This window comes from Gaeumannomyces tritici, assembly GCF_000145635.1.
Source record: "Gaeumannomyces tritici R3-111a-1 unplaced genomic scaffold supercont2.3, whole genome shotgun sequence".
NCBI classification, from domain to species: domain Eukaryota; kingdom Fungi; phylum Ascomycota; class Sordariomycetes; order Magnaporthales; family Magnaporthaceae; genus Gaeumannomyces; species Gaeumannomyces tritici.
The window spans coordinates 1,182,767-1,208,683 of NW_008804547.1; the positions used below are offsets into that span (position 1 = coordinate 1,182,767).

Below are 25,917 nucleotides of genomic sequence, written 5' to 3' on the forward strand. Positions count from 1 at the left end.
TCCGATGAACTTTGTCTGGGCGTTTCCAGCCACAAACCCCACATCGAACCACACCTGTTCAGAGGTCGCGACGAAGCGATTTCACTGTTGCCACCGTTGCCATGATTGTATCGATTCGATAAACAAAGGAATAAAAGGTAGTCGTCAAGTATATCCGAGCATACCAATGTAGATTCCAACACAAGAAGGGGAAAAAATGGGGGAAAAGGAAGGAAAAAAGGAAGCAGGAGGGAAAGGAAAAGGAAAAAAAGCATTTAGGAAGAAGTCGCGCGCCGTCTCGCCTGCTCACCCCCATTAACCTCCCGCCCCCGCTACCTCAGCCTCTCCTCGCGCGCCCACTGCTCGTCGCTGTGCCCCCGCAACGTCTTGATGTACTTATTGAACGTGACCGCCGTCTTGATGACCTGGCTCAGGTGCTCCCAGTCGAGTCGCCCCTGCCGGTGCTTGGCCAGTTGCCGCGCCGTCAGGAGCGCGTTCCGGATCTGCCGCCCGTTCATCTCCTCGGCCGCCAGCTCGTCCAGCCGCCGCTCGAGCTCGGCCATGTTGACGTCCTCGTCGTCCGACTCCTCCATCATGTCGAAGAAGTTGCGCCAGATGGCCTTGCGGGACTTTTTGGTCAGCTGGCCGTAGTGGATCGCCACCTGGATCCGGGACTTGAAAGCCTCGTCGAAGGACCCGACCCGGTTCGAGGTGAGGATGAGGATGCCCTCGTAGTACTCGAGTACGCGCAGGAAGACTATCAGGTCAGATGTGTAGTTAGTAAAGCCATGAGATAGACATATCATCATTCTTCGGTGCATAATCAGTATTAGCTCGATTCCCAGAGAAAGAGAAACTCACTGGATACAAGAGAATTTCGCTAAAGCGTAAGTGCAGACATTAGCAGTCGTTGATGGTATAAATACTTATGGATCAAACGCGTATGCAAGCTAACGGAGGCCATGTATCAATTATTACCTGCAAGTCCGCCATGGTTCTTTCCTCGAGAAACACTAGAGCCAATTCAATATAAGCCACATCCTGATACGAGAGTGAGCACATGTGACTCATCCTTTTGCACCACTCACCATCAGCTTCATCAAGCAGGAGGACTTTTCGACCGTCAGCAACACTTTCCTATTGACGAGAGCAAACGGTGACCATCTCCACGCCACTTACCACAGTCCCAGGCTTTTCCCAGATAGAGGACCGTCTCAAGATACTTTTCAACCTTTGCTGGATCAGTGCCAATATCTCCGCAAGTGACTCGGTATAACGGCTTCTTCGCGATCTCGGCAACGCTGTTAGCACTGTTAGAAAAGTCTAACCACTTCAATCCCTTACAAAATCAAGCGGGTGAGGCAATTACCTTTCGGCCGTTAAAGTCTTCCCTGTTCTGGGACTTCCGTGTAGCAGGATTATAAGTCCACTCCCCTTCCCGGCTATGACGCCCTCCATTCTCGTGGCTTTCATTTGTACTTCGACAAGTGCCCTAATCATTTCCTTTGTCTTGGGGTCAAGAACAAGCCTGTCAAAGGCTTTGGTGTTCCAAGACGCGGCATGACAGTTCTCTACCAAGAGCTTGACTAAATTTTGTAATAAAATCGTTAGCTACAACAGTGGTCCTCTTCCGAGCACGATAGTGCCTAGTGTTCGCGACTCACCCCATTTCTTCTGGCCGATATCAAACCCAAAGACCGCTGCAGGGAGAAGCGAAGCCGCCGCTGTTGGGATCTCATCATCTCGGCCGATATGAGGCCACGGATAGTACGGATAGTGCGCTGTTTGCAAGTCGATGCGACTGTAGACCCCCGGCCGTCCGCCTTCGCTCGAGGGGTCATGAATCAGGCGGTAAGTAGCGTGGTCAACGACGAATCTATGTTGAAGCTAATTATATGAGCCAGTGTTAGTTACTATAATTATTAAGACTGGGAGGCACACTGATGGATGAGATGAAATGACAGCCCAACCTACGTATTTGAAGCTTCGTTGAAAGTTCCACCCAGTGTAGGCGACGAAAGTCATATCCCTCATTTCCCAGAACTTTTTCCCTCTTTCGGTGAGAAAGCGCATGTCTTCGGGTCTGGCAGATTCGAATGGATAGATGCTGAGATCGGCGATCTCAGTCTCCTCGTCGGATAGCAGAGCTATGGCTTCCATGCGGGGTTGCCTTTTCAATTTCGCACCATCATATATCCATTCCCAGCCCTCAAATAGCAGACTCTCTTTGTTAGGCGACAGAGTAGGATAGCCTGTGAGAACGAAGGCATCCAAGGGTTGGCCAAACTTTCGGCACACCACCATTTGGTTTGGCCGGAAAAGTTTCCGCAGATGTGCCGCTGTGATCCTACCACCTGAAATCACTCTCTCGCACCCGTCGTAGTGCTGAGCGTAGTTCCTTTCCAGAAACTCTAGCAACGGCAACATGGCTTTTCCAAGATCAGAGTCCTTGGCCATGGCAATCAAGCCCTGTCGATGATGATAGAGGAAATCGTACGGAGCTTCTATTTCGATAGCGGTCTCATCGCGGGAAACACGGAATCGTGCGCATCTAAGTAGTGCTTTGTAGAGAGATGGCGATATAATGCGTATCTTCTCAGGCTTCTCCGATGATTGACTGAGCTGGCCGCCTCGTGCCACGCAATGATGCTCGGCAAAAACGATGAATGACACTTCCGGATTCCGCGAGATGTACCTGTCCAAGTTCATGACCGGTCTCTTGCCATGCAGCATTGCGTCGACCTTCCAGAACCCGGGTTTGTCTTCGAAGATCTCGCCGCTATACCTGTGACTCATGTTAGAGCATATTATTCTGTGCAGGACCCGCATGCGTGGTTCGGGCTCTAGTGACTCCATCTCGGTCGCTTCGGGCTTGGGCGCTTCAGCTTGATCATTATCTTCTATGGTGGATGTGGAACCGGACTCATCGGAGTCGTAGGGATGATCGGAAGCTTCCAGATATTCCACCTTCTGGGAGAGAAGCTCAATGGTGTCGAGAAGATAACCAGTAAACGTAGAGGTGCTACTGCCCCGCTCGAGAAGGCCGGTTTGCAGGTACGATTCGGCGACAGCACATAGGGCATCTGCGAGACCCAGCTTCGTCTCATGCTTGTCTGATCCAGGCGAGATTGCGCGCCTGAGTGAAGTGGCTGGTAGCGCCTCTGGTGAAAGAATGCCTGATCTTGCAGGGCCAAGGCCCCCGAATTTGCTTACCCCGATAGCTTCACTTGGCTCAGGCCAGCTTGCAGCTTCGCCAAGGGTATGCGGAGATAGCTTAGGGGGATATTCGTTTGTTGGTTGAAGGCCAGCACATCCCAAACTGCCAGGAGTATTTGGGCTTGCCCCCGGCAACACCAGCCCTACGTTTGCGTCGCACACTCTTGCAGGGCTGCCCTAGCCCTTCTCGGATTTGAGCGCCATGATGCCCCTGGATTGACTTTGTACATCGAGCGAATGGGTAGCTTACTCCCGGGCCGAGTGACCGAAGGTCTAGGAGACAATGATGGAAATCGTGCTATGAATCCCGGTGGGATAGGTGGGCGGCCAAGCCGTTTGTCATCAGCGTCGGAGGCGTTGTGGTGGTTGTTGAGCGCCAGGGCTTGATGGGAGGAAGTCAGCGACCGAACAAGACATGCGGAATTGAGTATTTACCCTTGTCTCCCTGGAGCTCGCGAAGCTGCGAGACAAGTTGGCGCTCCTTGGTTGCATTGTCAACCGTGTCATCTCTAGAAATCGTCGATTACCCGCATCCCTCCAACCTCACCACGACGGGGGTCCATCGTGACAGGACCTAGGCTATCAGGATTCTGGCTTCACGTGGGTTCTAGGCTGGGCCGATACTTATGGAACAGGAAAATAGTCCTGGATGTGATGGAAGCCACGGGCGCGAATGAGGTTTGGAAAGTCGCGACTGCATCCTATGCTCTGTGTCGAAGCGGGTTGACGCTCGGGATGGAGGGGAAGGTGCCGCTGAGGACTGCTGCCAGGAGAGCGATCGCCTGATTGGTATAGGGCAGGCAGCAGGATTGCTCATGCATCCCCCGCACCTCTCAGCCTTTCCTCCTAATGCGGTGCGCTCATGGCCCGTGATAATCCTATGGTCGGCTATTGTACCCGAGCACGCCCATCACAAAAAAGATGGTAATCCTAGCAAATATCAGAGAAGCTGCTATAAGAATCAGGCTAGGAATACTATGAAGAAGAATAAAAATAAAAATAGGAAAAGCACATATCATCACTGCCATCTTTTTATGGTAGGCGTGCGAATATAGCATCAAGAAATAGGGGGTGGTATTGGTTTGATGCGCAGAGTCAATCCTCCGGCTGAGCAACCGAGGCCCTGAGCCTGAGAGCAAACTGCTCATTTTTTCTCCTATAAACTGCGCGGTACTTGGGCTGTCGCATTAGCCGCTCGACTCTACGGCCCATGTCGGTAAATATCTGCCACTCCTCGAACAGTTCCGTCGCGTCCATCGACGTGGCGACGGCGAACTGCCATGAGACGACCACAACCTTTAGGCCGCCACGGTCGCGCCGCCTCACAATTTCTCTTAGACGCTCTGCAAAGTCCGCGACCCGGAAGTACTCGTGCTCGGTCTCGGGGTGCTCTGCTGCTAGTTCAACGAAGCCCAGATCCAAGACGACAAAAAGGCGCGGGAAAGCCGCCATACATCTCTCAAGCAGCTGAAACCATTGCTCGATACCAGATGCCGTCTTGAAGTGCTTGGCTGTAATGGGATGAGAACCATCGGCGACAATGTGGGGATCTAGAGCATGAGCCTGAGAGATCAACGAGCGCAGAATTCCCGTTGAGGAAGGCCTCGCATCTGTCTTGGGCGCACCGGTCGACCCCTTGTCATCGCCTCCGCTATCATGCTGGCCCTGCGGCGCTATGGAGGGCAGCGCCCATAGGACTGGGTATCCACACTCGAGGACAGCATCGAGGAAGTCGGCCGCGAAGTCCAGTGAGCTGGTTCGCACGCCATTGCCATTTGCGAGCAACAGCGATGAGGTCGGGTCGGCAATCCACGATTTGAGGGTAGCCAGTGCCATGCTCGGCAGCTGGGTGGGCATCCTCTGCCTGCGTCGGTTGCGCAACGACCTACAATATGCCAGGGTTTCATCTGGCGCGGCCCCCTCGCTGTCTGGAAGCAGCTTGTTTCTAATCTCGTCGATCTGGCCCTTGAGGAGCATGTGCTTGTACTCGCCTTGAAAGGCCAGCAGCGACTGGTTGTGTAGCATCTGTTGCTGCTGCTGGACTAACCCCCAGCCAGTTAGAAACGAGGTCACCGATAACGGGTATATCGCCCCATGCGTGAACTAACCAGCAATCCTTTCAGTGAGCCGCACCACTGTCGTGTTGAGCAATCGTATGCTGACATGAAGATCTCTGATCTCCGCTTTTGATGCAGCGCTTGCAAGTTCATCACTCGTCTCGATAGCTCCGTCAGCTCCTCCACAATAGGCTTGACTACGACACTAAAGGGCTTGCCGATTGCGTATAGCGAGGAGGCAAGCTTGCCCCTCTTATACCATCTAATAGATATGAGTAGGAACTCGATGATTTGGCGTAAACAAGCGACACGGCTTCCTGCATCCGAGGAGTCGGGTATAGATCCGACAGCAGCTCCGTTCGTGGCAGTACATCGGCGATCCTGGCGATGGTCTTGGAAATCTCGGTAAGAAGCTCCTCGTGGTTCAAAACGGCCTGTAGGTTCCCATCCACGCATGTCAGAGGAATGGAGTTCACCTGTGCATGACGTGGCAGGGATCTTGAGACTAGCCTACAATGAACAGAAACTTCATGGTACCCCATGCGAGAGAGACGTACTCCGGGTGGTGCGAAGAAAACATGTCAAAGATGGCTAGATCCGGGCAGTCAGAGCAAGGAGTCACCAAGCGAAAGGGGGATATGGCCAATCCTAAGGTCCACATACCTCCGTAGTACATGATGCGAGATGAGCAGTTGGAAAGCCATCTGCGAACTTTGGAATCATGCGCTTTGGACTTGTATTCTTCCATTGCCGCCGCCACGGCAGTATGGACGTCGCGGACCGAGGCCTGTCCATGTAGCCATATCGCCTGATATTCGTCGTTCGATAGCTCGCTCTGCAGAACTTTGATGGCGTTATCGAACGCGTCCCTGGCAGGGTCGGTCCATCTGTAATTGAGCGCAAAAAAAAGGGCCAGTAAGAAAGCGTGCCTCAAGGCGACGGAACCAGTGATGACGCCATCCCGAGATGTGCAAACCTTTGTGATGGATCACCCAAGTACCAATCCGAATAGTTTTCCAACTGCGCCTGTCCTTGGTCTTGTCGAAATGGCAAGTTGGGAGGGCCGGCAGCCGAGAATGGCGAGACTGGCGATGGATCGAGGCGCGAATCCGCACATCGTGTGGCGATAGCCATGGGACGTGACTGGAAGTCTAGTCGTTCTGGCTGCTTCGCTTTAGAGGGGTGTCGACCGAGGGTGAGGATATGGCTCCTTCGTGGGGTTTCATGAATCATGAGCAGATACGACCGAGCGACGAGCGGCGGAAATATGCAAGCATTTGCACTGCCTTCATTACGAGCATTTTGGCTCGCAGACACCTCGTACCAGGTAACCCAATCCCTCACCCAATCACCCAACCCCGAGAGCACCGGGCAGCCATCAGCAAGATCGATGTCCATGCGAGGCGCTATTGGCCAGGAGCACGATTACATAGTAGCGACAATGGGCTGGAAGTCGTGCTGGGAGGATGCACCTTCCCCGCTGCCTTGGTATTGGTTAAAAGACGGTTTCCCTTTTCTAATTTCCTTTTTCCGGTTTCTTTTCTCTGGTTTCTTTTCTCTGGTTTCTTTTCTCTGGTTTCTTTTCTCTGGTTGACCAACGTGTAAACAAACCCCCAAACACCTCCTTTCGCAAACGCCCGTCGCTGAGAAACGTGATAGATTGGTACTTCAGCGACGCCGGCAAATTCCTCATCCAGCCCCGAGGTAACTCCAGCTCTACACCTGCCCACCTGCTCGGGGCTGGGCCTTTACATGCGCCCCGATGGGCACTCTCATGTAAATACCTCGTCACCACTTGTCTTCTACGTCACAACAAACCCCACAGCCAGCGAGGACTATGTCTTGCCACGCTGATCGACTTTTAAGGCAGCGTCATTGATTAGGATGCGCTATAGCCTTGGATGGCATCAAAGACGTTTGGGGACCCAGCTTTCCCCAGAATCAGATTAGTCTACCAGGAAATGTTCAGTTTGTGAGACGGCTCAGTGATGATCCTCCAGCCCGCCACCATTCCCAAACCGCCAACAAGCTCCGACAGTCTCATCAGGTCCTCATTGTCTAGAATTGCCATAAGGGGGGCACCCCGATGAAAGGGTTTCCCCGCATGCGAGCTGTGTAGGGACTTGGGAAAGGCTTTTGGGATAGGAGTCGCCCCAGATGGCGCCTCTATCGAGTCAACTTATCGTGAGTTGGATCTTCATGATGTATGTCCGCACCGTGATTATTTATCAAGCGCCAGAAATGTATGTACAGGCATGGCACAGATATGGAATTCTGGCTATACACAAAGGGAGCAGAAGCCCCTCGCTGGCTTCGGAGGTACCTGAACCGCCCGTCAGAACGACCAAAAAAATAACCCAAACGCGGTGGTTTTAAAACATCGACATGATGCTTTACAGCGAGCCACGCCCTGATCTCGTCGGGATCCCTCGGGCCACGCCTCCTCGCCGCGCCAGCCTTGGTAATGTTAACAGCCAGACAAGACGGATGTGGCTATGTGGACGATATCAAGGTGGCGTAAAGGCCAAGCAGCAAATCGTCGATATTTCATGCCGGTAGTCGTTTGTTGGGCCAGGAATATAAGACGCCACGCCTCAGGGATATCCGAGGCCGAGGCATGGCCGTCAAAGGCATGGGTACCATGCTCCAACCATCAGCCCGCCGCAGCCTTCATCTTGACCACCGACGCGTGGTGCCTGGCATGATGCTTGACGTCGCTCGGGTGCAGCGGGTTGTACATCATGTCGCACTCCCTGCACTGCTTGATGCTGGCGTCGCGCGTCGAGAGGTTGAGCGTCATCTGCACCGTGGCCGCGGGCGGCTTGTGGCCCGCCCGCTTAGACCGTGCCCGTCTGGTGTGGCGACATGGCCTGTCGCTGCAGTTGCACGCTGACTGGGTTGTGTTCGTCGACGCATCACTGAGCGCATTACTGTCGGAAGCGGTCGGCTGTGGCGAGGACTCGCTCGGAGGATCGGTAGCATGTCGTCTCGTCTCGGGGACGTGATCGGTTCGTCGTTCGTTATCGTGCATGCTGGCCGCATCGAGGCCAGCGAAGGGCCGCGTGGTCAACCTCCTACGACTCCTTGGCCTTGACTCCGGAGTTGTTATTCTTGAAGGAGATGCCGCTGGGGTCGAATCTGGGGTTTGCGAGGCGGACACTACGGTTGAGGACTGTTCCGACGCTGAAGTCGGGCTGGTGGTGACCTTCTTGAAGTATCTCAGGATGGATGTTTTTGGCGGGCTCGTCGGTGTTGGTGTTGGCGTTGGCGAAGTCGCTGCGATTATGGATTTCTCGTCGACTGGAGATGGGTCTCGTTCCGTCGGAGTTTCTAGCCGACGCTTCTTGAGAGGTGGTGTCGTCTCTCGGGGCGCAGGCTTCCGCTTCCCATAAGTCACAAGTGGCCGTCGACGCTTTGGCGCGGGCTCTAGTTCTGGTATTATTGGCGAATTGCTTCCGGATTGTGAGAGACTGAGGGCATCAAGACATCCAGTTAGTACCAGGGTCGTCCAAATGAGCTCGAGACATGGCCACCACTTACGGCATGGTGGGAGTGCAAAGCCACGGAACACAACCGGACCAAGCACTTCGCCTGTGGCAGGAGAGTTCAGGCAGAGCTAGTCGGGGGAAGATCTGGAGTCTGGGAATAGGGATTTTCTGGAATGTTTTCTGGTAGACTGGGTCGGGATTGAATGACATCAAAAACATGAACCCGGCTAAGCTCAAGCTCCCTGCAGGTATCCGACGCGAATTGCGCGACGCGTCGCACAGCAGAGCGGGGTCGCGGCAAGACGTGGGGCGTCAATTGGCAAACAGTAACAGGGTACGCGTCGGCACGTGATTTTATATTGCGGGTGAGTGGATCAATCAGCGCCAGCAGAGCTCAGGGGTGTGAAGCCTTGGATGGTCAATTGTATAACAGATTGAAGGGGCAACAGCCCCGACATACACAGTACACGATCATGCTTTCTTTCTTCTGCGCACCGCCGGGCCGTCCCCCAAACTGTCCGGGTTGGCACTCCCGGCCAACGCCACCTTGGGCTCCGATGGGTCAACAACCCAGCTCTGGACGATCGTTTTCCGCTCCTTGAGCTTCTTATCCTTCTTGCTCGCATCGGCAAGGTGCCAGACGTAGAAATAGTAGACCCCGACCTCGGCGACACCCACCGCGACGGCCCCGAACATGGAAAGCAACAGGCGCGCGGGCGTGCTCCACCAGCGCGCCAGCACCCAGAGCGTTCCCGCGACGCCAAAGATGCTGAGCAGGAAGTTGAGCACCAGCATGAGCTGGCGATGCACATCGCCAACCATCATCTCGTCCTCGCCGTCGCCCATGTCGAATTCCCGCTGTGGGCGATTCACGGCCGCGAACGAGGACGCCTGGGCCGTCGAGGAGGAGAAGCGGTGCGGGGAGTGGAGGGAGTCGGCCGGATTTTTCTGCGGCTTGACCATGCGCTCGTACGCGCGGGCTTCTTCGTCGCGGCGGAGGCGGGCCATCAGGGCTTTGTACTCGTCGGTCTGTCCAGACGGCAGACGGCTTGCGTTAGCGGGGAACTCGACTTCATGTCTGACAATGTGGCAGGTTGCTCGTACATGCTCAGGCTTTTGTGGTGGCGGCGGAACAAACACCGTCGAGCCCACCAGCAGCCGTTCGAGGCTGAAGCTGTCGCAGCCCTTCTCTCTCAGCCCGTTCCGTAGCTCGATGATCTGGGCATGCGATATCGGTTTGCCCACGGCGGGGTCGGAAAGCGAGGGTTCGCCGTCGGCCTGCTGGGGCAAATCCTCGTCTGGTGCTCGATCTCGCCATTCGTGGATCGCCTCGAGCATCGAGGCGGTGATTGTAAGGAGGACCATGATAGCGGGCGGTGGGTGGTCTCTAGCACCCAGTGGATTGAGGATGCATGTGTCTCGTCATGAATCGGTCCCCGCCTGTTCGAGATACAAATGGACAACAATCCTCGTCGGCAGTTCTCGTCGGTGCAATGCCAGGCCGGGCTGACAAAGGTTGTCGGCGATGATTGCATCCCGCCTAGTTCCAGCCGATCGGATTCTGGGTCTGGCCCCATCGACATGGGGTGAGCCCCACGCAGCGCTGCACACAGCTCCAGTCGGCTGGGGTGAGGGGCAGCACAGAAAAAAAATAGCGTCAGCGCATCAGCCCGTCCAGATTTCAGATTTTCTCGAGATTTCCCGGAACCGCCGCACCCAACCACAAGTGATAGCGCCGCTGCCACCCCGCGCCGGCCTCGAACACTCCCGCCTGAGACCCGAGACGCCCTCTTTCATGCCGTGCGTCCACCCGAGGTGAGGCCTTAGATCAATTAGGCCTCTCTGCCAGGCCGCTACTGGCCCCTCTCTCGCCATGCAGCTCCGAGCGGGATCCTCGGCCGTGCGCGGTGCCGCTGGTGCCGGCGCCCGCCTGCACATGCGCCCGGCCCGGCCCTCGCCCTGTCTGGCCTGCTTGAGGACACAGCCGTCGCCGGGGCAGTGGAGGACACGGCGGACACAGCACGAGAGCACGGCGCCGTACCACTCGTCCCCCAGGAGGTCGTCGGCATGGGCGGCGGCTGTGTCGGTCGCCGGCAATGTCGTCTCCAACGCCATCTCGCGGGCGGCAAAGAGCAACCTCGGCATCGACCCGCTGAGGATCGTGGCTAAGGAGATGAAATTTCTGACGGGCAACATTCGCCAGCTGCTCGGCTCCGGGCACCCCTCGCTAGACCGCGTCGCAAAGTACTACACACAGGCCGAGGGCAAGCACGTACGCCCGTTGATCGTCCTGCTCATGTCGCGCGCAACCTCGCTCTGTCCCAAGGCACCCCGCAACCGCTACATGGACGCTGCCGCCCCGGGCATCGACGCTCCTATAACCCCTCTCGGCATCCTCGGCGACGTCAACCCCTCGACGACCGCCGCCGCGCCCACATCCCAGTCCTCGCCCTCCACCACCACCCTCGAGGGCGACCCAGACATCCTCCCGTCCCAACGACGGCTAGCCGAGATCGCCGAGCTGATCCACACCGCGTCGCTACTACACGATGATGTCATCGACCACTCCGTCTCGCGGCGCGGGTCCCCCTCGGCCAACCTCGAGTTCGGCAACAAGATGGCCGTCCTGGGCGGCGACTTCCTGCTGGGCCGCGCCTCGGTCGCGCTGGCCCGCCTGCGCGACGCCGAGGTCACGGAGCTGCTGGCCACCGTCATCGCGAACCTGGTCGAGGGCGAGTTCATGCAGCTCAAGAACACAACGCGAGACGAGTCCCGCCCGCGCTGGAGCGAGGACGCCCTGGCCTACTACCTGCAGAAGACGTACCTCAAGACCGCCTCGCTCATCAGCAAGAGCTGCCGCGCCGCCGCCCTCCTCGGCTCCACCGACGCCGCGACGGTAGACGCCGCCTACGCCTACGGCCGGAACCTCGGCCTGGCCTTCCAGCTGGTCGACGACATGCTCGACTACACGCGATCCGCCACGGAGCTGGGGAAGCCCGCCGGCGCGGACCTGGAGCTGGGCCTGGCCACGGCGCCGCTGCTTTTTGCCTGGAAGACGCATCCGGAGCTTGGCGAGCTCGTGGGGAGGAAATTTGCACAGCAGGGAGATGTTGAAAGGGTGAGTTTTGCGCATTCATTTTCCCCTGATAAACGCAGATGACGTAACTGACTCGGTGCTCTAGGCAAGAGAGATCGTCCTCGCAAGCGATGGTATAGAACAGACGCGGGCGCTGGCCCAGGACTACTCGGAGCAGGCCATCGCTGCCATAAGTCACTTCCCTGACTGCGAGGCCAAGGACGGCCTGATTGAGATGGCAGTCAAGACGCTGAAGCGCCAGAAGTAAGCGGGAATATCGAATATATACTGGCGGTTGGCGGTTTTATCTGATGAATGTACTATTATGATTCTATACGCATGGCGGATTGTGGGAGCAAGCAAAGCAAACCCGGTTTGGCAAGGGCATTTTTAGGAGGCCATGATTCCGCTGTCTAAAAGACTACTAGAATAGAGCAGTGGCTTTTATGTTCAAACTTCTTATTGCTCTTTATTTTGGCTTCTTTTCTCTTTTGTCACATTCATGATGCATCATCTTCTCACCACATCGATACCTGTATCATGCATCCTTGAAAACAAGACTTCAATCCTCCTCCCAATCATCAGGAATCTTGACACCACAAGGACAAAAGCGGTGACTGTTACTTCCGTTAGCATATGCTTCGGCGTCTAGATGCCATCGAGGTCCTTTACATACCAGGGCTGTGACTTGACAGCAGACCTTGACGCCAGGGCAGGTGGCAATCTCACCATCGCCTGTGAGATGGATCGGTTAGCACATGTGAAGGGCTTTCTTCGACCCAAAGCTGACTGACAGTAGGGGGCAGCAGGGGAAGTGGGATAAGAAAAAAAAAAACGCACAGTTTACACCGTTGATGTCGTTGGGGTTGAGTTTGTACCCGTATAGCTTGGCCAGCCACACCACCAGCTGCACGTCGCCCGCCATTGTGCCGCGACAGCACTGCAGCTCCCCGCCGTTGATGGCCGCGCACTCGGGCGACCGCCTGGTGGTGCGCAGCATCTCGGGCGGCGGCATGGCCAGCAGGTCGAGCACCGGGTCCGCGACGGACAGCAGCCCGGGCATCGCCGCCGCCTCGGGCTGCGGGTGCGGGTGCGGGTGCGGCGTCGCGACGACCGTGGGGGCGGCCGAGAGGACGGCGGCCGCTGCAGCGGCGAGCATCTGCGGGAGACGCATCGCGCTTTTTGGTGTGTGTGTGTGTGTGTGTGTAGGGAGGGAAGGAGGGGGCTGCTGTCTGTGGGAAGGGGAGCGGGTCGCGGGGGCCTTGTCGTCGTCGTCGTCGTTTCGGGTAGTGGCGGTGTCTGTGCTGGACTTATCTCTCGCGAGATGGCGACAGTGAGCGGGTGGCGGTACTAGTAGTAGCAGTAGCGGTAGCGGGAGGGAAGGTCTCTGTGATATGTCTTTGCGCTCTCGGGGCGGTCGGGGCACTGGAGGGTCTGGGCCTCCTCGGACCAGCCCATGGCAGCAGGCCAACAGCGCGCTCGAAGCCGGCCGTGGTTGGTAGGCCGGCGACACGTCAGGTCTTGGGCGACAAACACCACATTAGACCCAGATTGGAAATAAAAACGGGGACCCAAGGTGAGGCTAGAAGGCCCCCCCTTGCCTACAAAGATCTCCGTATGCGGGATAGGCAGCCAAATATTTCCGGCATGGTCCCTTGCTTGCTGACTTTGGCTGGAGCGAAAGGAGATAATGTGGCTGCGTCCTGTGGACTTGGCATTGGACACGAGCCTTTTCGCCTTGGTTATTGGTCAGCGTTTTGCTTTTTCACATCTTTTGCCCACCGGATTTCATTCCTTTCCCGGCATAGCCTCTTCTTCATCTGTCCCTTCCACAACCAGCTGGTCGTTGCTCTGGGCCTTCAGTGTCTCGGCACGCTCGGATGACGAGTTGTTGGTGAGTCTCGGCTCCCTTTTGCGGAAGGGGCTTGTTCCCAATTCAAGATAGTGCCGCGCCCTTGGGCAGGAGTCATAGGCTTGGACGACAGTAGTGTCCCCCCCTGTCCTCAGCTGAACAGATGGTGGTAAACTTTCATTTTCAGGTTGCATCCATTCGCATTGATCCAACATACGCATGTCCACACCCCCATGCGACCCCATGCCCATGCGTCCGCCATCCCAAGTCCATGGCTAGGGGACCGGTGCAGGAGATTTCCTGTTGCATCGCCAAGTCCACAACCTAACCTCTCTCTGGCTTTCCTTGCGCCTCGGCACGGGCCAAGGGGTCAGATCGTCAGTATATTTGATGTCGATCACTTTCCCCCTTTGTTTATCGATGCTTGCGCGCTATCGGTAACACCCCCGGCTCCCCCCTCCATTGGACAAATGGCAGCCGTCGTCGATTCACCCCAAGCTCGGCCTGCCATTGTGGAGATTGCGCAGTCCAAGTTGCTTCTTTCCACCATGTCACCCCCATCGCTCCCGCCCTGACGCGTGGCCGGGACTACATCCGTGGGCCTTGTCTGGAGCCGAGTCCAGCAAGGGAGCCGGGCCTTGAGAGGCGCTTCGGGGCTTGCGGGGAGTAGTTGCCTAGTGCTCCATTTCCCGGCATTGCCAAATAAAACGGGCTACCGTGGTGTGCGGATATACTTTCCCGTGCAAAGCAGCATTATTATTCGCCTCGGGTGTGATGTGTGTTTCCCCGGTCCTCCAGGTGTGACACTAACAGTCAAGGCGGGCGGATGCAGGTCCGCTGGCGCAGAATAAACGCGCAGGGGTAGTTGGTTGGGTGGCAGCTATCTTTTACAGTTTTTCTTGCTTGTATTGTCTTCGGCGGGTTTCAGGAATGGCAAAAGCAACGTCTGGTGCCGTTTCTGTCAGCTGTGCATTGTCCGAGTGTTGATAGCGCCTAGGACTTGAACTGCCTCCCTATAGGCCTCATCGCATTGCCCTGTCTCTTGTACAGATAAGGGCTATTTCAGGGCACGTCTCCCCCGCCCCATGAGCGGCTTTTTTGACATCAAGGGAATCCTGTCATCTCCCGTTCCCTCCAAGGCCGCAAGACATCTACAATGGCCCTGCTGGCGTTTAGTCCTCATGTGCTAATAGGGGCACTCTTTGTCGGCACGATCTTGGTACCGGTTATCATTTTGGTCAACCTAGCGTGGCGGCTCTGTTCCAATGCATCCATTCCCAATAATATCTCGTGGGTGGGCGTAGGGTCGACCGGTGGCCCGTTATCCCGCGCCAGGGCGAACCTCGCGAGCGTTTGTGGCTTAAAGGCGCTGATGGACGAAGGGTACTACAAGGTGAGCGGGGTGGCGTTTGCTAGACCGTAGGCCGGCCTGCCCTACTGTTTCCATCTACCACCAAAGCAGGGTCCACTAACACGGGGGCAAACCCAACCCATTCCAAAACGCCAGTACTCCAAGAGGAACCAGGCCTACGTCCTGCCGCACGTCCTCACGGGGCCCGAGGTGGTGCTCCCGCCGTCGCAGATGCGCTGGCTGCTCGAGCAGCCGGACTCGGTGCTGAGCCAGACCGAGGTGAACCGGCGCTTCCTCGAGGCCGACCACACGTTCCCGCACCCCAACATCGTGCGCGAGCCCGTCCACCCGGCCGTCATCCGCCGCGAGCTGGGCGCCGGCCGCCTGGGCTGCTTCGCGGCGGGGATCGCCGACGAGCTCGACCGCTGCTTCCGCGAGGGCTGGGGCGTCGACGCGGAGAGGTGGCGCGAGGTCAGGGTCTACGACACCGTGCTCGACGCCATCTCGCGCCTGTCGGTGCGCGCCCTCGTCGGCGAGGAGCTGTGCCGCAACGAGGAGTTCCTGAGCTGCGCCCGCCGGTTCGACAAGAACGTGGTCGTGTCCGCGGCGGCCCTCAACCTGCTGCCGGGCTTCCTCAAGCCGTGAGTGCTATGCTTGGATCATGGGCGGTGGTTTCTGCCGCTAACGTCAACTCTCACCTTGCCGCTTTTAGCATTTTTGCCCCGATCGTTACGGCCTACGACAAGATGCTCTATAGAAGATTTTCCAAGCACGTCATGCCGATAATACAAGAGCGGCTCAGGGAGTCGGACGACAAGCAGTCTGATGACAGGCCGACACAAAAGGTAAGTGAAAAAGACCAAATATAACACTGCTATATCCTAACACAACCAACTACCCCTCCCAGAACGACTACTTCGACTGGGCCATCTCCCACGCCAAGGCCCACTGGGACCCAACCGAGCTGTCCCCCGACGTCATGGCCGGCCGGCTCGCGTGCCTCTGCTTCGCCGCGATCCAGTCGTCCGTCATCAGTCTGACAAACGCGCTCTTCGACCTCGCCGCGTCGCCCGCGCACAGCGCACAGTGGTTCGACGCCATGCGCGACGAGGTCCTACTGCAACAGCAGGACGAAACAACAACAAAAGCAACAACAACAACAACAAAGGCCGCGCCGCCGTGGGCATCCAAGGCCGCCCTGGCCCGCCTCCGCCACGTCGACTCGGCCCTGCGCGAGAGCATGCGGCTCAGCGGCTTCGTCGCCCGCGGCGTGATGAAGTCGGTCGTGGCGCCCGGCGGCGTCCGCCTGCCCGACGGCACGCGCCTGCCGCGTGGCGCCACCGTCGGCGTCCAGGCCTACAGCGTACACCGTGACGAGGATGTGTACGGCGGCGCGGCCGAGTACCGGCCCTTCCGGTTTGTTGAGCCGCCGGGTGGCGAGAGGGAGAAGCAGCAGCCACAGGCGCTGGTGTCCACGTCGCCCACGTTCCTGGCCTTTTCGCACGGCCCTAACGCCTGGTAAGCGTCGAGTTCCCTGCATGTGGTGGTGGCCCCCTCAATATGCGCGCGAATACCTGTTACTTGGATGGTGACTAATTTGGAGGTTGGCATCCCAGTCCCGGCCGTTTCTTCGCGGCCAACCAGCTCAAGCTCGCGCTGGCGTACATTGCGCTGCACTACGAGATAGAGCCCATCACGGAGCGTCCGACAAACAAGTGGTTCGTGGGCAGCATAGCGGCCCCAATGTGGGAGACCCTCAAGATCCGGCGGCGGAAATGTTAGAAAACGGGGTTTAGGCTCTTTTTGGGGCCAAAACTATCACCCTCTCGTTTCGCCAACGTTCCTGCAGCCCACAAAAAAGAACAAGAAAGACCATCAAAATGCCCAACGTGCATCTCCAGCTCGAGAACGACGGTACACCTGCCTTCGTGGCAAAGGTGGTTGAAATCCTCAACTCGACCCTTGCGTCTGCTTCCTCGCCGACCTCGCCCGCCGAAGCCGCCACGGCCCTGGATGGCCTCTGCAGCAAGGACTACGCAGAGCAGGGTACAACGGGCTCCTTCGTCTGGTGGTTCTGGGACCTCGTCACGATCTCGCACGCCAGCTTCCCCATAACGGCCCGCAGCGGCAGGGTTAGTATCTCTTATCGGAAATACCTTGTCTTCCGTTTCCGCTTTCCTTGTACTTGGGTTCTTTCAATTTGTAATATTTTCTCTACTTTGCCCCGTGGACCATACGAGCATTTGCCTTCTCCCGTTCCCGCTTTATACCTACCACCCCCCAAAATTCGGCCCTCCATGGCCGTTCCCGTAGCCGCCTGAACCTCCCGAGTGCCCATGATGGCCATGACCAGGATACCCTCCCGGGTTGGGGCTGCCTTGGTAGCCATATCCACTGGACTGCTGGTGGTCCCCATGGCTACCCTCGTGGCCCCCAGGGTTGTACGTGCCGTAGGCGAGCGGATCCTCCTCGCTGCTCTGCTGCTGCGAGCCGTAGTACCCGCCGCCGCCCTGCTGGTAGCCACCGTCATACTGCTGCTGCTGGCCGCCATAGCTGCTGCCGTATTGCTGCTGGCCTCCGTGGCTACTATAATGATGCTGCTGCTGTTGGCCGCCGTAGTCGCCACCGCCATAGCTGCTCTGCTGAGACTCGCCGCGCCTGTAAGACTGGTCAGACCCTCCGTAGCCACCGCTGGTGCTCGAGCTTTGGCCATAGAAACTGTCTGCGTGGCCGTCAGATGGCCGATGCGAGGAACTTGGCCTGTGCGAGTGCGAGGATGTTGGCCGGTGTGATGATGTAGGTCGATGATGAGAAGAGCTCGGTCGAGACGAAGACCCGTACGAGTGCTCTGGGCGGCTGTCGGCGGACAGGTACTGGTCCTGCCTGCTGCTCGGCCGGTTGTACGAGGACGAGCCGCCGTAGCTTTGATATCCGTGGGGGGACGTGGCCTCGTTGCTTCCGCCGCTGTCTTCGGTTCCGCGACCATCCTGGGAGGAGCCCTTCTTGCCGTCGCCCAACACGCCGCCCAGGATCGAGCCGAGAACCCCACCGATGCCGCCCTCGTTCTGGCCGCCGCCGCCGCCGCCCCCATGCTGCGGGATGAAGCCGCTGACGGCACCCGTGACGCCGGCCACGATGGCGTTGGCGGCCGAGGTGGCGATCTTGTCCTCCCACGTCTCATCCTTCTTCTTCTTCTTGCCGCCGTGCTGCGTGTGCTGCTCCAGCTTGCCGAGGCAGCCGTGGCCGTGGCCGCTGTCCCACTCTCCTTCCTTGTGGTTCTCGTGGTTGCGCACGCCGTCGCGGCTGAGGCGGCGGCGGTAGTCGTCCTGCCTCTCGGGCTCCATCTCCATCCACCACGACTCGATGCAGCTGAAGAAGATGTTGCGCGCCTCGGACGCGCCCGAGCCGCCCATGTCGCGCTGGCACGGGTGGTGGAAGACGCCCGAGATGATGCGGTCGAGCGTCCGGGTCACGCTGACGCGCTCGTTGTCGATGGCCTCCATCAGGTGCGGCACCGCCCACTTGACCATCTCGTGGGCCGCCTTGCCGGCGGGCTCGTTGAGCAGGTTGGTGAAGTGATCCTTGGACAGCATCGAGTGGGTCGGGTTGGTCTCGTCGTCGTTCTCGAGCACGTTGTGCTGGCTCTGCTTGCTGCTCTCGATGATGCCCTCGGACCCGGCCCCCATCTCGTTCCGGATCTGCTGGAGGACGGGCACGACAAAGGGCGCGATCTGCGCGTGCACAAAGGCGTTGAGCTGGTCCTCGAGCTGCTCGATGATCTTGGGGATGACGGGGATGGTCGGCAGCGCGTCCGAGATGGCCTTCATGATGCGGTCGTGCCACTCGATGACCGGGATGACCTGGCGGAAGATGTTGCCGACCCAGATGGTCATCTCCTCGGGCTCGCGGTGCGGCCTGACGTCCAGCCCCTCCATCTGCGCGTTGGTGCAGTTTTGCTGAATCTCGCTCATCTTGTCGCTCTGGTGCTCGCCGCCGAACAGGCCGTCGGGGATCATGTCCAGCAGGGCTCGCAGCAGGCTCGTGTCCGTCTTCTGGTTGTCCTGCAGGTGCTCCTGCAGCTCCTGCATCTCGTTCTGCATCAGCTTGTCCGACACCTCGCCCGCGACCGAGTGCAAGAAGTCGACCTCGCCGAAGCTGCCGGTCACGAGCGGGTAGACGCGCCGGCGCGCGCCCTCGAGCCGCATGCGCGTGTCCCGGCCGACGTGCGGGAACACCTCCCGCTCGCCCAGCTCTATCAGCGCCAGCTCGACGTAGTTGGAGTGGGCGAAGAAGTCCTCGAGGCAGTGCAGCGCCGTGCCCATCAGTCGCAGGCACTCGTACAGGTCCTCCTCGTTGCCCTCCCGTCCGTGCCTGCGGCCGCGCTCGATGCACTCGCCGAGGAGGCTGCGCAAGAGACTGGCCGAGTTGGCGATCCCAGCACGCTCGTTGCCGATGTAGTTCTTCATCCCCGTCACGTCGTCGATGGCGAGCTCCAGCTCCTCGTCGATGGGGCCTCGCAGCCCATGCCAGTACCGCCGCGCATCGTCGCCGTCGGCGTATCCCTTGGGGTTATCGATGTGCTCTTCGGGTCGGTAGCAGCCAAGGCGCTCGGGCGTGACCTCGAACTCCTTGGAGCCGAAGCCAAAGTTCATAAAGGCGAGGATCGCGCTTGGGGGAGGTTAGTTCGGCCCGCAAAGCCGAGACCCAAGGGCCAAGGGCAGCTCAACGTACACAACAAGCCTGATGGCCTCGTACGACACACTCTTGATGGTGCCGACATCGACAGCTTGGGAGTAGTCGCGCAGCCAGTTGCCGAAATACACCCTAGAAACCATCAACTGCGTATACAATATTGTTAGTCCCACGCCCATGCCCATGGGTTGCTCATGCCCAAGAGGGTCGGGTCACGCGCCTTGCTGAATTTCTTGTTCTTCTTGTTCATGGCTCGCGCCATCAGAATGCCGAGGAGGGCATCCTCAATGTCGCCGTGGCGCCAGTTGATTCCTTCGATGGCTGATTTGCTGCTGATGTTTCCGGCACCGAACGCGAGCGCGGGGCTGGCTAGGCAGACCACCAGGACCAGACCGGCCAGCAGAAACCGCGTTCTGCCGTCCATCGTGGGAGCAGGAGGGATAGGTTGCGACGCCGATCAGTGTGTAGTGCTCTCTCGTTGCTTGGGGCCGGCTTGGAGGTCCCGTCGACGAAGTCTGTGTACTGTAGAAGCAGAAGCGGAAACGGAAGCAGAAGAGGATCCTTAGACGCGGGCCCATCGGCGCGAGGCCGAGGCTTGAAACGATATATGTCCAAGATTTTGGCCCTTCGTGGTGGAGACAAGAGTCCAAAGATTTCTCTAGATTTCGAGTCAGACCAGCAACTCCAGGAATGGAGGGGGAAAGCTGGGGATTCCAACATCATTCTCGAAGCCAAGAGCGCAGAGCCAAGGCGATGCGGGCCCACCATTTGGAGCAAGCGAGGCTATCGATTTGCTGCCCGACGCCCAGCTCCACGCCGATAGCGGGTGTCCGGCACGCACACGGCTGTTGATGCGAGTACTGCGGCGTGACGCTGCTGATGCCCCGCTGCCCCTCCATCGGGTCACCAGTGCCAGCGCCCATGCCAGCCTTGTTAGCATCCATTGCCTGAACTCACTAGGCGCTTGTTGCGGCATAGCTTTGGCTGGCCCCATGAGAGCGTGACTGGCGTGGTTGCTAAATTTGGGTCTAAGTAGATTCCGAATGGCAAGGGACGTCCGTTTTGACTTTCCACGCGCAGCTGCCATGGCAACCAGGATCAGCAAACAACCTTTATTTCAATGCAACCTCGAAAACAGACACGTCATTTTCGTCACCTTCTCTCCTGCGATGCCGTCTGAAGTTATTCAGACTCTTTTGACAGGATACACATACATATATGTTTTCGCCATTGACCATCCTCGGCGTGTAGATCAATACCCAACGACGTCGCACACCCCTCGACCTTGCGTTCAGGGTCTGCTCCGCCGAATCGAGAGCGTTGGTCCTTATAACAATATATTTATTATTTTTTCTTCATAATGTTAAAACCCCTCTTTGAGCCATATGCCCCAACCACCCCCCTTGGTATACCCATATTAATTATATCAACCTCAACTCCAGCCTCCAACAGGTGCTACCACACCATGAGGCCCTTGTGTTACCCCTGGGCGGCCAGTGTCCCCTACACGAAGAATTGAGCCGCACCCAAAATCCGACCGCACCCCTTGCCTCACCTCTTGGACGGCTTCGGGCGGCCGCTCGGGTGGCTCTCCTCCCACTTCTGGCGCACCTTCTCCGGGCCCTTGTTGCCCCGCGCGAAGCGGACCTCCTGGAGGTGCTGCAGGAACTGCGACGAAATCTTGAACGCGCAGTGCTCGGTATATAACGGGATGCTGGGCTGGGTCGCGGGCGCGGACGAGGGCGGGCCCGACCTCACCCTGGCCTTGCCCGACGCCGATGCCGCCGCTGCCGGGTCCTTTTGGGACTTTTGCTTCCTCCCGCTGCTGCTCTTCTGGCCCCGGCTGCTGCCGCCGGACGACGACGACGACGGGGCGGGCTTGGCGTTGAGGTCGGGCGGGAAGCCGCCCTGCGACAGCAGCTCGGCGAGGCCGGCGGCCTTGCGCACGTCGGCGCAGTAGACGTAGGCGGTGCCCGGCTGGGTGATGGTGACGTAGTGGATCCCGAACGAGGAGCCCGTGTTGCCCGTCAGCACCCGCGCCGCGCTCAGGATGTCGCCCCGCGCCGCCTGCGCCGGGAGGCCCTGCACCAGCACCACGACCTGCTCGACGTAGTCGTGCTCGGGCTCGCCGCCCAGGTGCTCCGGCGGCCACATCTGGTCGCTGGTGCCGTGCGCGTAGCCCCACTCGGCGCGGAACGGCGGAGGGGGGATCTGGGTTTTTGGTTTGTTTTGTGTTAGTCCGGGCCCGAGATTAGAGAGTTCAGGGGGGCCTCGGGGGAGGTAGGTACCGTGGTTGCCAGTGCGTTCCAAGCCTGCTGGGTCTGGTGATCTTGCTGGTTGAACGCATGCGCGAACTCACCATCTCCGTATGGATTGGCCATGGTGAAGGAAGGGGAGATGACCGGCGGGTATCTCAGACGCCAGGGGTGGGCTGCAGACAGACCGCGGAGGATTGAGTTATCACTTCTCGGATTGTCCAAGGAAATCTTGATATAATTTGAGTGCAAACGGGCGGCTTGGCTCTTACTCCCGGGTGGGCGCTATGGTCGGGAATTCCTGCCGCCTACCGAACGAGGAGGATGGTTGGCCCCTTATGTATGCAAACGGCATCGCCTCCGCCAGTTGTATTTCAACGAGAAAGCGATTCGATTCTGTCAACGAATTCCTCCATCTCGTAAAATCTTGGGATGCCTGGCATGGTGGCTTCTTGTAACGACAGCTTTACCAATGCTTCACAAGCAATTTATTCCAGACCTCAGGGGGCATTCCATTGTCGGACTACAGGCTGTACCTTCTTGCAGCACGGGCGTGGCGTTGAATATGTTCTAGAAGCCTGTCAGTCCAGTTTCCCGGTCCGACAAGAGGTATCTGCCACTTTCACCAAGAGATTCCCCTGGCGCTGTGTACCCCGACCTTCAGCCTTGGATCTAAATCTTCGCTTCACTCTGCCAACGCACATGGAAGCACCAGCATGCGGCCGCACACTCCGCGCTCGGGATCGGATGATAAGGCCCCTCACCCGACTGGGGCTGCAGAGATCCCCGGCGCCCAAGGAGCGGGGAAGGGAAGGGGGCGGATGGGGCATGTCCGCACGGGCAACTTTCTGCGAGAATGTCTATGGATGCGCCATGTCCACCCTTTTCACGTCTTGACATGTTGGTGACACCCTGTTGGCCTTTTTTCAATGGCATCCCTTCCACGGATACCGCGCTGTCACCCTTCGAGGAGTGCATGTCGCTGGAATCTGTAGAAGTGCGAGTGAGGGCAACTTCTCCATCTAGATAGGCGAGGAGAGTGTACTAAAGCCGTTTGATCTCAATCAGGCGGCTAACTACCAATCAGCGGTCGTGGCTGGACTTCGTGCGCGTTTATCACAAGTCCTCTTGCGCCGCTGGATTCGCGCAAAATCCCGTCGGCCAGCTGGGCGCTGGAGGAGGGGGGCATTTCCGGGACCACACACGACGCGAGGTCACTACATGACTGCTGAGGCTTATCTTGAAACGTGTGTCGCGGCTGCCGCGTTCCGTGCCAAAGGGACTTGCCGTCGTCCACGCATATCTCTGACAAAGAGCGACTGTACAATACAGGGCAAAGGCTACGATATCCCACGTTACTATTGAGGACATGGACTCCTAAAACGGGACACAATGCTATTCACATGACTTCCTCGTGCTTGAGTGACGTTACCTGCATCGACAATGGTCACTTGCTCTCTCTCATCCTGGGGCGCTCCGTTTGTAAGCGCCACCTAAGCTTCACCCGGACCGCCGGACGCCATTTCCCGAAGGGCTGACGTGGGCGGGGCCGCCCGTGCCTATCAGAGACCTCCGGTGCCTTCCCGTGTCCGCCATGCAGCCATGCCCAGCGCCGAGATGATGGCGCTAGCCGCCCTGGCCTCGGCTGTCTGCGTCTAGTGCAGACATTTGCCATCACAGGGACAAATCTTTTGCTTTCCAGCACCAGCGGACAGCTTGGCGACAAAAGGGCAAGGCCTGTGTCATCCCTCCATGGTTGCTGGCGGGACAGATGTCTGCCCTGCGGTTGGCGGGTATTTGAGATCGATTTTTATCTGGACCGAATAACAAAGTCGTTGGGGCGTCGATGCTGTTGTGAATCTCGAGGACCTGGAACCTTCATAATGCAGCGGCCTCACAGTCTCAGGCACCGACAATGTTGCACTAAAGTCCCCTTCTTTTCGATCCCGCCACCTCTCCCCAATGCGGCGCGGGGTTATTGCCCACGACGCGGACTGCTGTGTCCCAAAACCGGGCCACTCCTTTGCGAGCATCGATTGTGCGTCAGAGAGGCTGATTGATGGTGAGCTGACTATCTTAGACTCTGCCGAGTCGTCATAGTCCCTGAGAAAGCGCCAACTGACGGGTTGTCGGTAGTTTATGGAGCACCTGACAAACGGCTCTGCGCTACTGTCCAGCGAAGGTTCCAGCCAGAATGCCTCCAGTGCGTAAGCAAGGTCTCCGTAGTGTTGATGGAAGAGTTGGGTGATACGGAAACCTAAGAATCCCTCTGTCAGGCGGAAGCGACATTGATTGACGCTCTCTCCCCAGTCCGCATCCCAACGGCCGGTCGGATAGCTTGCGATTACCTTGCAGCTGATTTCGGGCGAGGCAGATTCGTGACTTATCAAAAGGTATCCCGTCGAGCAAAGTTGTTGCGGCGTGACGGCCAGGAATACCCCCGCTTTGTACGGCTTGAACACGCCATCCGTGTGGGACACCCTCTCCGCTGTCGAAAAGTTGTTACATCGGATCCGGCAGAACTGTGCCATGTCGCCTTGTTTTCTCAAGACGAGCATGATGTCGGCACGGTGGACCGTGGGGTCCCGGTAGCAAAGCTGCAGGTAATAAAGCTTCTCGCGAATGCGCGTAGGATCCTCTTCTTCTTCGCCTCCGGCCCATGGTGTGTCGGTGAACCGCATCGTACACCACTCCTCATACAAAACAGTGCAGATCTGCAAACCCCCATTGGTGATGCTGAAGGATCCTGTAAAGGTCGCGCCTTCGCTGAAGATGAGGTTGCTGCAGCCCTTGAACGCGCTAGGCGAATCGGCGAGGACGCCATGTTCCGTATCTGCGGAGAGGGATCGGTCGACCCACGCGAAGATGGACAGATCGTTCGTGTCCTTGATGATCTCCTCTTGCAGACGGAGGAAGGCCCTTTTGCCCATGCCGTAGAGCATTGGCATGTTTACCCTAAACAGGCCCAAGAGACAGTAGGCAACGTCCTCGGCTCTCTTCGTCACCCGGCCGGCAGCCCAGGACATGCGCTGGGCGATGCAACAAGAGAAGGCGGCCTCCCTGTCCTCGAGAACCACGGCAGGGATACGTGTTATGTTGTGGATGTGGCCAAGCAGAGATCTTTTAGTGCCCATGGCCTGCCAGCCGGCCTGGTAGAACTGCAGCTCGTCTGGAGCAATGAGCTCCTGCAACGTCCACCCGCGCGTGAACCACCTACACGCGGCGAATTCGGTGTCGATGAAGACATCGCTGTGGTAGTCGCCCAGGTAGACGAAGCATTTGCCAGACTCTGCGTACAACGAGAACATGGAGTTGATGGCCTCGGACAACTCGGCGCTGGACGACTTGTCGATGCAACACGTATCAACCCATACAAGGCGATACCCCTCGAGCCTGGCCAGCAGGCAGGTTTTGGCGATCTTGTCGAATCCTGCCTTGAGACTCGCTACCCCCATGTCGGCCATATCTCGGAAGGTAACTTCGCCATCACCCCAAGTATGGGACAGGATGGCGTATGACTTGGGCTCGGGCACTTCCACTTCCTCGAAGGCAAGAGTTTCTGTGTTGAGAAATCGCATTTCTGGGTATGTGAGCCGGGGCACACCCACCAAAAAAAACGACAGATGCTTTTAGAATGGGAATAGGTAGAAAAGGGCATAGAGAAAGGAATAATAATAGGCATATCAATGGAAAGAACAAGAGGAATAGGAAAGCTTACCGGCACTAAAGATTCGACTTGAATCTTCGGGACGGGCTATAAGACTGCCGTTTTGTTTGTGGTGGGCGTGCGGGGCTAGAGGGGAAAAAGCCAGATGGGAGAATGTGGAAGCAATAATTAGAAAATGATATTTGGAAGCGCGGTAGGATAGAAGTCGCAAGGTAGTATAATATGAAGGAATGATGGATGGGAAGCAAAGAGCAAACGAGAAAAACCCGGGAAAGAAGGAAGGC

General features: G+C 57.8%; 12 protein-coding genes across 12 annotated transcripts; 2 read left to right on the forward strand and 10 right to left on the reverse strand.

Moving 5' to 3' along the window:
- Nucleotides 1-311: 311 nt before the first annotated feature.
- On the reverse strand, nucleotides 312-3,758 carry GGTG_05491 (hypothetical protein; the record flags this gene model as incomplete). The annotated part of the gene is made up of 11 exons (XM_009223294.1): nucleotides 312-736; nucleotides 841-859; nucleotides 958-992; nucleotides 1,068-1,091; nucleotides 1,159-1,280; nucleotides 1,349-1,565; nucleotides 1,644-1,866; nucleotides 1,954-3,338; nucleotides 3,446-3,577; nucleotides 3,631-3,655; nucleotides 3,723-3,758. The coding sequence occupies 11 exons, from the start codon at nucleotides 3,756-3,758 to the stop codon at nucleotides 312-314; spliced, it is 2,643 nt and encodes an 880-aa protein (XP_009221558.1).
- A 532-nt stretch (nucleotides 3,759-4,290) lies between these two features.
- On the reverse strand, nucleotides 4,291-5,928 carry GGTG_05492 (hypothetical protein; the record flags this gene model as incomplete). Its single annotated transcript, XM_009223295.1, has 5 exons — nucleotides 4,291-5,237; nucleotides 5,304-5,330; nucleotides 5,512-5,686; nucleotides 5,767-5,843; nucleotides 5,916-5,928. The coding sequence occupies 5 exons, from the start codon at nucleotides 5,926-5,928 to the stop codon at nucleotides 4,291-4,293; spliced, it is 1,239 nt and encodes a 412-aa protein (XP_009221559.1).
- Nucleotides 5,929-7,138: 1,210 nt separating this feature from the next.
- Nucleotides 7,139-9,181, reverse strand: GGTG_05493 (hypothetical protein). Its single transcript, XM_009223296.1, has 2 exons — nucleotides 8,793-9,181; nucleotides 7,139-8,722 (listed from the first exon to the last, which is right to left on the reverse strand). Exons 1-2 carry the CDS (start codon nucleotides 8,957-8,959, stop codon nucleotides 7,906-7,908), a joined length of 984 nt encoding a protein of 327 aa, XP_009221560.1. The 5' UTR covers nucleotides 8,960-9,181; the 3' UTR covers nucleotides 7,139-7,905.
- A 30-nt stretch (nucleotides 9,182-9,211) lies between these two features.
- Nucleotides 9,212-10,105, reverse strand: GGTG_05494 (hypothetical protein; the record flags this gene model as incomplete). Its single annotated transcript, XM_009223297.1, has 2 exons — nucleotides 9,212-9,769; nucleotides 9,845-10,105. The coding sequence occupies 2 exons, from the start codon at nucleotides 10,103-10,105 to the stop codon at nucleotides 9,212-9,214; spliced, it is 819 nt and encodes a 272-aa protein (XP_009221561.1).
- A 298-nt stretch (nucleotides 10,106-10,403) lies between these two features.
- Nucleotides 10,404-12,429, forward strand: GGTG_05495 (hexaprenyl pyrophosphate synthase). The gene is made up of 2 exons (XM_009223298.1): nucleotides 10,404-11,858; nucleotides 11,923-12,429. The coding sequence occupies exons 1-2, from the start codon at nucleotides 10,614-10,616 to the stop codon at nucleotides 12,082-12,084; spliced, it is 1,407 nt and encodes a 468-aa protein (XP_009221562.1). The 5' UTR covers nucleotides 10,404-10,613; the 3' UTR covers nucleotides 12,085-12,429.
- On the reverse strand, nucleotides 12,186-12,990 carry GGTG_05496 (hypothetical protein; the record flags this gene model as incomplete). Its single annotated transcript, XM_009223299.1, has 3 exons — nucleotides 12,186-12,433; nucleotides 12,493-12,551; nucleotides 12,657-12,990. 3 exons carry the CDS (start codon nucleotides 12,988-12,990, stop codon nucleotides 12,398-12,400), a joined length of 429 nt encoding a protein of 142 aa, XP_009221563.1. The 3' UTR covers nucleotides 12,186-12,397.
- Nucleotides 12,991-13,321: 331 nt separating this feature from the next.
- Nucleotides 13,322-13,930, reverse strand: GGTG_05497 (hypothetical protein; the record flags this gene model as incomplete). Its single annotated transcript, XM_009223300.1, has 2 exons — nucleotides 13,322-13,823; nucleotides 13,886-13,930. 2 exons carry the CDS (start codon nucleotides 13,928-13,930, stop codon nucleotides 13,605-13,607), a joined length of 264 nt encoding a protein of 87 aa, XP_009221564.1. The 3' UTR covers nucleotides 13,322-13,604.
- Nucleotides 13,931-14,824: 894 nt separating this feature from the next.
- Nucleotides 14,825-16,801, forward strand: GGTG_05498 (hypothetical protein; the record flags this gene model as incomplete). Its single annotated transcript, XM_009223301.1, has 5 exons — nucleotides 14,825-15,061; nucleotides 15,176-15,660; nucleotides 15,732-15,864; nucleotides 15,927-16,537; nucleotides 16,636-16,801. 5 exons carry the CDS (start codon nucleotides 14,825-14,827, stop codon nucleotides 16,799-16,801), a joined length of 1,632 nt encoding a protein of 543 aa, XP_009221565.1.
- A 388-nt stretch (nucleotides 16,802-17,189) lies between these two features.
- GGTG_05499 (hypothetical protein) lies at nucleotides 17,190-20,430 on the reverse strand. The gene is made up of 3 exons (XM_009223302.1): nucleotides 19,932-20,430; nucleotides 19,751-19,857; nucleotides 17,190-19,687 (listed from the first exon to the last, which is right to left on the reverse strand). The coding sequence occupies exons 1-3, from the start codon at nucleotides 20,133-20,135 to the stop codon at nucleotides 17,290-17,292; spliced, it is 2,709 nt and encodes a 902-aa protein (XP_009221566.1). The 5' UTR covers nucleotides 20,136-20,430; the 3' UTR covers nucleotides 17,190-17,289.
- GGTG_05500 (hypothetical protein) lies at nucleotides 20,431-20,715 on the reverse strand (the record flags this gene model as incomplete). The annotated part of the gene is made up of 1 exon (XM_009223303.1): nucleotides 20,431-20,715. The coding sequence occupies exon 1, from the start codon at nucleotides 20,653-20,655 to the stop codon at nucleotides 20,431-20,433; it is 225 nt and encodes a 74-aa protein (XP_009221567.1). The 5' UTR covers nucleotides 20,656-20,715.
- Nucleotides 20,716-21,262: 547 nt separating this feature from the next.
- Nucleotides 21,263-22,092, reverse strand: GGTG_05501 (hypothetical protein; the record flags this gene model as incomplete). The annotated part of the gene is made up of 2 exons (XM_009223304.1): nucleotides 21,263-21,922; nucleotides 22,000-22,092. The coding sequence occupies 2 exons, from the start codon at nucleotides 22,090-22,092 to the stop codon at nucleotides 21,263-21,265; spliced, it is 753 nt and encodes a 250-aa protein (XP_009221568.1).
- A 1,193-nt stretch (nucleotides 22,093-23,285) lies between these two features.
- Nucleotides 23,286-25,849, reverse strand: GGTG_05502 (hypothetical protein). The gene is made up of 2 exons (XM_009223305.1): nucleotides 25,685-25,849; nucleotides 23,286-25,546 (listed from the first exon to the last, which is right to left on the reverse strand). Exon 2 carries the CDS (start codon nucleotides 25,542-25,544, stop codon nucleotides 23,709-23,711), a length of 1,836 nt encoding a protein of 611 aa, XP_009221569.1. The 5' UTR covers nucleotides 25,545-25,546; nucleotides 25,685-25,849; the 3' UTR covers nucleotides 23,286-23,708.
- Nucleotides 25,850-25,917: the final 68 nt, after the last annotated feature.

What these genes read in the sequence shown, in the direction of transcription:
- GGTG_05493 (XM_009223296.1), bottom strand. Translation starts at nt 8,959, where the DNA reads ATGTTTTTGATGTCATTCAATCCCGACCCAGTCTACCAGAAAACATTC. An exon ending in CTTTGCACTCCCACCATGCC is followed by an intron (nt 8,723 to 8,792) that starts GTAAGTGGTGGC and finishes TGATGCCCTCAG; the next exon opens with TCTCTCACAATCCGGAAGCA.
- GGTG_05495 (XM_009223298.1), top strand. Translation starts at nt 10,614, where the DNA reads ATGCAGCTCCGAGCGGGATCCTCGGCCGTGCGCGGTGCCGCTGGTGCC. An exon ending in AGCAGGGAGATGTTGAAAGG is followed by an intron (nt 11,859 to 11,922) that starts GTGAGTTTTGCG and finishes TCGGTGCTCTAG; the next exon opens with GCAAGAGAGATCGTCCTCGC.
- GGTG_05499 (XM_009223302.1), bottom strand. Translation starts at nt 20,135, where the DNA reads ATGGACGGCAGAACGCGGTTTCTGCTGGCCGGTCTGGTCCTGGTGGTC. An exon ending in AGAACAAGAAATTCAGCAAG is followed by an intron (nt 19,858 to 19,931) that starts GCGCGTGACCCG and finishes TTGTATACGCAG; the next exon opens with TTGATGGTTTCTAGGGTGTA. An exon ending in GAGGCCATCAGGCTTGTTGT is followed by an intron (nt 19,688 to 19,750) that starts GTACGTTGAGCT and finishes ACCTCCCCCAAG; the next exon opens with CGCGATCCTCGCCTTTATGA.
- GGTG_05502 (XM_009223305.1), bottom strand. Translation starts at nt 25,544, where the DNA reads ATGCGATTTCTCAACACAGAAACTCTTGCCTTCGAGGAAGTGGAAGTG.